A 5,336-nucleotide genomic window follows, 5' to 3' on the forward strand; every position below is an offset into this window, starting at 1 on the left:
TAGACTCAACCCAAAATCCATTATCCACAATAAGTGAATGATGGGCGGGTGAAAATGACTAAGCATCAGAATCATTATCCAGGGTAAAACCTGAAAGATCTCAGAATATATCACAGATATGGCCAAAAAATAATTGTATCGGGCAAGAAAAATGTAGGAGCCATCTAGAAAATATAAGGTCCTGGTATAAATGACAGGCAGTGCGCTTGAGTAAAGGATGATAAAGAAGTAAATCATTTTTAAGGCAATCTTTACCGGAGTGCTATAAAAAGCTACAGAAATATTATGTATCTCAGTAAAGCCCCACAATGATGTCATATTGAGCAAAGGCCAAATCACCTAGCATTAAGGAATGTCAAGTTGTTAGGCCCTCACACTGTGCAATATAATAGAAAGCCTTTTGTGAAATTGACCCTAATATTCAAGTAGCAATCAGTTTATAACAATAGTGAAATCATTTGTCAATTTTGAGTTCTTCAGAAGCTATTTTGACAGGCAGAAAAAAAGCATTCTGAACTGGTAATCTCACAATAAGAATATAAATGTGGTTGTTTGGATTATAGTGTTTGCTTTTTGACATTCATAATTTATTTTAATTCATTTTGTTTCTCTACTTACAGCTTTGTAACAACCTTGACTGTTTCCCTTCAACCCTTCCATGCATATCTAAGCAACTCGTGGCATTTTTTATTTATTTATTCATCTTCATCTCAAACAGTCTAAATAAAACTGAGGGACAGATGCAGTGGTTGCATCTTCCAGGTCTTAAAGTCCACTACTCATCCTATGTCAGGTTGCTCTGATACATGAAGTTATATTTGCAGTAAGTGGAGCTGCTCAAGGGGACTGGAAAAGTGGGAAGTTTTCTGCTCTACACTGATTATTTTATTAAGTAAAGAGTAAGTTGAGGAAAGAAACTCTATTCCAGCTGTTTTACCTGGACACAAGCTGTGCCTGCATTAAACACACCTTGATTGCTCTTCTTCAGAGCAAAGTGGACAATCAACGAGTCATTCCTGTGAGGGGAAAGTTGCAGGAAACGCAGAGAGCATCTGCGGTAGTTCAGAGTGCACATGTGTACAGTGCACTTTATTAAATATAGGTCATTGTAACTCATTGCTACAGCAGTAAATACATTTAGTCTTTTGAAAGAGCTGAAGAATAATATCTTCCATCGTTACAGTTGTGTATTTAATAGAAGCAAACAGAAAAGCCAGGGAGGGAGATGAGAGGAAGATGCATCCTCATGTTCATGGGCTCAAACATGATGGAAGATATAGTTTCCATTGCTGTGTTAATGAACCTTGCTTGAATCCTCAAATCTTTAATAATTGTATTTTTCACTCTAACTGTTACCACAAGTCATTATGTTAAAGGAAAAATCCAGTCAGCAAGGAATAATCAATGACTCATTCTCTGTACCTAAAACTAATGCCTTAGCAGTGATTTAATGAATTTAGTTTTAATCAGTAGAAAAATGAAAGTAATAATTTTTCTTGAGATCACTGAGTCTGTGAGCGGCCATTTTTTGCCCAAATATAGTAACACCTCCCTCCTGCCATCTTGCAGCAGTGACGTCACTATGGGTGTAAATCACATCCATCATGGCGATTCGATTCAGTATCGATTTCCTGACCCAACGATTCGATTATTTTCAATACTCTTTTACACCTTACAGGCTAGACAATGTTTCGAATTTGAAATAAATCAATGAAAGCTGTAATATTGTTATGCATTTTATTTGAGAAACAACAGCAAATAACAGAAGTAGAAAAGTTGCACTCTATCTATTCCTATTAAAACCTCATTCACTGAAAAATTAATAATACCCCTGTGTTATAGATTCTGAAAGGCTTTGCATCAAAAAATGCTGCANGTTATAGATTCTGAAAGGCTTTGCATCAAAAAATGCTGCACAAAATCAGTGCAATGCAATACCTCGGCTCCAGACGCCCCGCCCCCTCCACAGACGCTCCGCTGCTCCTCTCCCAAATCGTAGCTGACCGCAGACAGTGCTGCAGACAGGAGGCCGGCGTGTTTTGTTTTTATGACCGAAATTGCAGAAAACAACTCGTGAAGTTTGACCCACTAGAAGAGCGAGGTGCACAAGAATGCGGGGATCCTTTTTCCAGCTGAATCTCCGCTCTTGTTGGTCCTCATGTCCCTCCGTCGTCGGACTAAACTTCCTCGCCGCCTCTAGACCCACAGCGTGTAGCACAGACCACGCTTCAATATTGGGCATAAATCAAAAATGTCTGTGTCAGGCTTACTGCAACACACTGCTGTAAGACTATAACCAGGAAGCGCGGTAGGAGGGCAAAATAGGTTTAGCACCATCGCAGCACAGGAGGGAGAATTACGCCCAGGAGCAAATGGATAAAAATAGACTGGAGACTTGCAGCATAAGGCTGAATTTAAGTGCAGGGCTTGATGGTCAATTACTTTAGTTTTTTTGCAGGGTTGATCAAACTACTTATTAAAAGTGGCCGACATCAAATTCCAACCCGCATGCGCAGAAGGACCATGTAGATGTCACACAGCAGTGCACTGTTAACACTTGTGACAAAGAACATTCTTTCAAAGACCAGAATGTCCACATTTTAGACAAAGAAAATAGGTGGTTTGAGAGGGGCGTGATGGAAGCCATCTATGTTAAGAAAGAAAAAAACAACCTTAAACAGAGGGGGGGCTCAGCTTTCAGCTTTCAAAAGCCTTCAATGCAGCGATAGAGTTGATTCCTTCCCACTATCATCACAGCCCCACCCCCTTTACAGGAGAGCAGAAGACCTTGCCTGTTCAGCCAGACCAGCAATTCCCTCTAACGACCCCCCTATCAGAGAGATAGACAGGTATGGGGGATTGCAGGCTAACAAAAGAAGCCAAACGACCCCCATTCCAGAGGGTTGGACATACATCCGTTTTAATTTGCATGTTTTCTAAACAAAAACAAGGCTTTGTTGGGCAGCTGTATAAAGCCTCCAACTCAACACTATTTCTGACATTTAAAATTGAAAAAGCTTCCTGGATGGAAGAGAAACATCTTCAAACTTGGAAACAAAGTCCAGGGGATTGTTTTTTTTTTGTAATGTTAACACTTGCTTTACTAACTGCTTTTATCATGTTTTTATTTCCTCTTGCTTTTATTCTGCTTTATTTTGTTCCATTTTATTGTGGAATTAATGTAAAGCACTTTGAATTGTCTCAATACTGACTGCTGTAAATGTAAACTTGCTTTGCTTACATATGTAAATAAAAGCTACCCTCCACATGGTAAAGTTCTGAATTAACAGTCTCTATAAATCTCCCCTGCCTCATCTTTGCTAACTGTGTCTGCATGACTGTCATTCAAAAGGCCTGCTGTTCTGAAAAGGTGAGATCTCCCAGAAATACCTTCACTAAGAGTTTCACTCTGCTTTTAACCGTGTTTCCCACACAGCACCTGGTGAGACATTAGCTTCTCTTTTGCACAAAATGCATTTCTCTTTGTTTACTGTTGACCCTCTCATGGCAATACTCTTGTTGTTCTTATGTGAACACAGTTCAGTTTGGAGTCACAAACGGTTCATGCTGAAGTCAGATATAGGAAACATTTTTTAGAGCAATGGTATTGGCCAAAAAAAAGGGAAAAAGCAGATATGAGTTTTAAATTCTACAGTGGTAAAAATAGGCTGAGCTGCTGATCTCCATCAGAGCAGCTTTACATTCAACAATGAAACATTATATAAACCTGAGGTCACTGCACAAGAGATATGAGAGAGCAAAAGGCTAAAGAGGTTAACATTCATAAACACATGCAAACACATAAACAAAGCCTGTTTATGTGTGTTGGAGGTCATGGGGTGTTATGGAACGATCTGTATTTACACCTTGAAGCTTTCTCTCTCCGGATCTTATCCTAAGAAAAGCTCACTCAGGACAAACTCTTCCAATAACACTTTATAATGTCCAGTAGCAGCCATTCAAAATAATAATAATAATAATAATAATAATACATTTTATTTGTATTGCACTTTACATTTAAAAAAAAATCTCAAAGTGCTACAAAATTCATAGTTAAAACAAAACTGTACAATAAAAACAGTATACATAGTTAAAATGAGACATTTCAATAAAATAACATACATAGTAAAAACAAAACAGTAAAATAACCCTTCCCTGGCCCTTCCCAGTCAGAAGCTAGCCGAATGGCAGCAATAACCCCTCATAGGGGTTAAAGGAGACCTTAGCATAATTAAGGGGTGCTTGTATCCCTTCAACCGGCCTCTTTTCACCTCTAAATAGTGACAAATTAAATGTGCATATCTGAGAGATTAAGATATTTTGCTGCACTTAACAAAGTTAATTTCGCTAATCAATTTCTCCCAATATCTGTTCCAAATTTGTTGGAAAATTCCTTTGCGTTCATATGAGGCTACGTTCACACTACAGGCCTTAAAACTCAATTCTGATTTTTCGGGTGGTTGTTCATGTTTCCAAATAAAGGCAACTTGAATGTGATCTCCTCTGTGAACTGCATTCACACAAAATTAAGTGTCCCTCATGCGCAATAGAGGACGCAATGATGTCACAAGCAAGCGTGCAGTGTGTTTATGGAAGTAAACATGGATGTTAGTGCTGGAACGCGTCTTTCATTCCTTTCCCAACCTCAACCAGTGCATTAACAACACAGTCTTTTCAAGATGGTTAAAAATAAACCACATTATCAGCCGCCATGGTTGCTGTTTTTCTTTCCGCTTCTGCGTAGCAATAGGGACTTTGAGCATTAATGGCATTCAGTTCGGATAAATGCGACCTCGCTGTTCAGACACAGGTCGCATTTGCAAAGATCAGAAGATTATCAGATTCAGGACCACAGAGCTAAGTGACCTGGGTCGCATTGGAAAAATTTTGGTTCTGTGTTATTCATACTGTCATGAAAAGATCAGATACGGCTCACATATGGGCAAAAAAACATTGGATTTGGGTCACTTCATACTGCTGTGTCGATGTAGCCTAAATGAGTGTCTATGAAATGATAGCTGTTGGGTGATGCTGACCTGCAAAGGGCATCGGAGCGGCAAGTGTGTCGCAGTTCCAGGCAGCTGGGTTTGTGTCTTTCCTGGTGGGAGCAGGATGGGACGATGGTGCGGCGACGGCGCTCGGCACATGCTTGGTCAAGGCAGGAGCAGAACAGCAGAGGGTAGCTCAGCTCGGATGAGACACGCTCAAAGAACTGCCGAAGGGCCTAAACACAAAATAGATCATAGGATATGGTTAATATGATGGATGAATAAATTTTTACTGTAATCATTTTAAAGGAATAGTACACCCAAAACATGATTAGCCTTCATTTTCTA

General features: G+C 39.5%; 1 protein-coding gene across 1 annotated transcript in view; it reads right to left on the reverse strand.

The window, feature by feature from the left end:
• Nucleotides 1-5,336, reverse strand: part of LOC107088879 (GDNF family receptor alpha-2-like) — a 108,398-nt gene that overhangs the window by 77,602 nt on the left and 25,460 nt on the right. The window contains exon 3 of the mRNA XM_015381339.1: nucleotides 5,037-5,224. Coding sequence (XP_015236825.1) covers nucleotides 5,037-5,224 — 188 coding nt within the window. The remainder of the gene's footprint in view (nucleotides 1-5,036; nucleotides 5,225-5,336) is intronic.

The sequence above is a fragment of the Cyprinodon variegatus genome, unplaced genomic scaffold (genome assembly GCF_000732505.1).
Source record: "Cyprinodon variegatus isolate N-32 unplaced genomic scaffold, C_variegatus-1.0 Scaffold12, whole genome shotgun sequence".
NCBI classification, from domain to species: domain Eukaryota; kingdom Metazoa; phylum Chordata; class Actinopteri; order Cyprinodontiformes; family Cyprinodontidae; genus Cyprinodon; species Cyprinodon variegatus.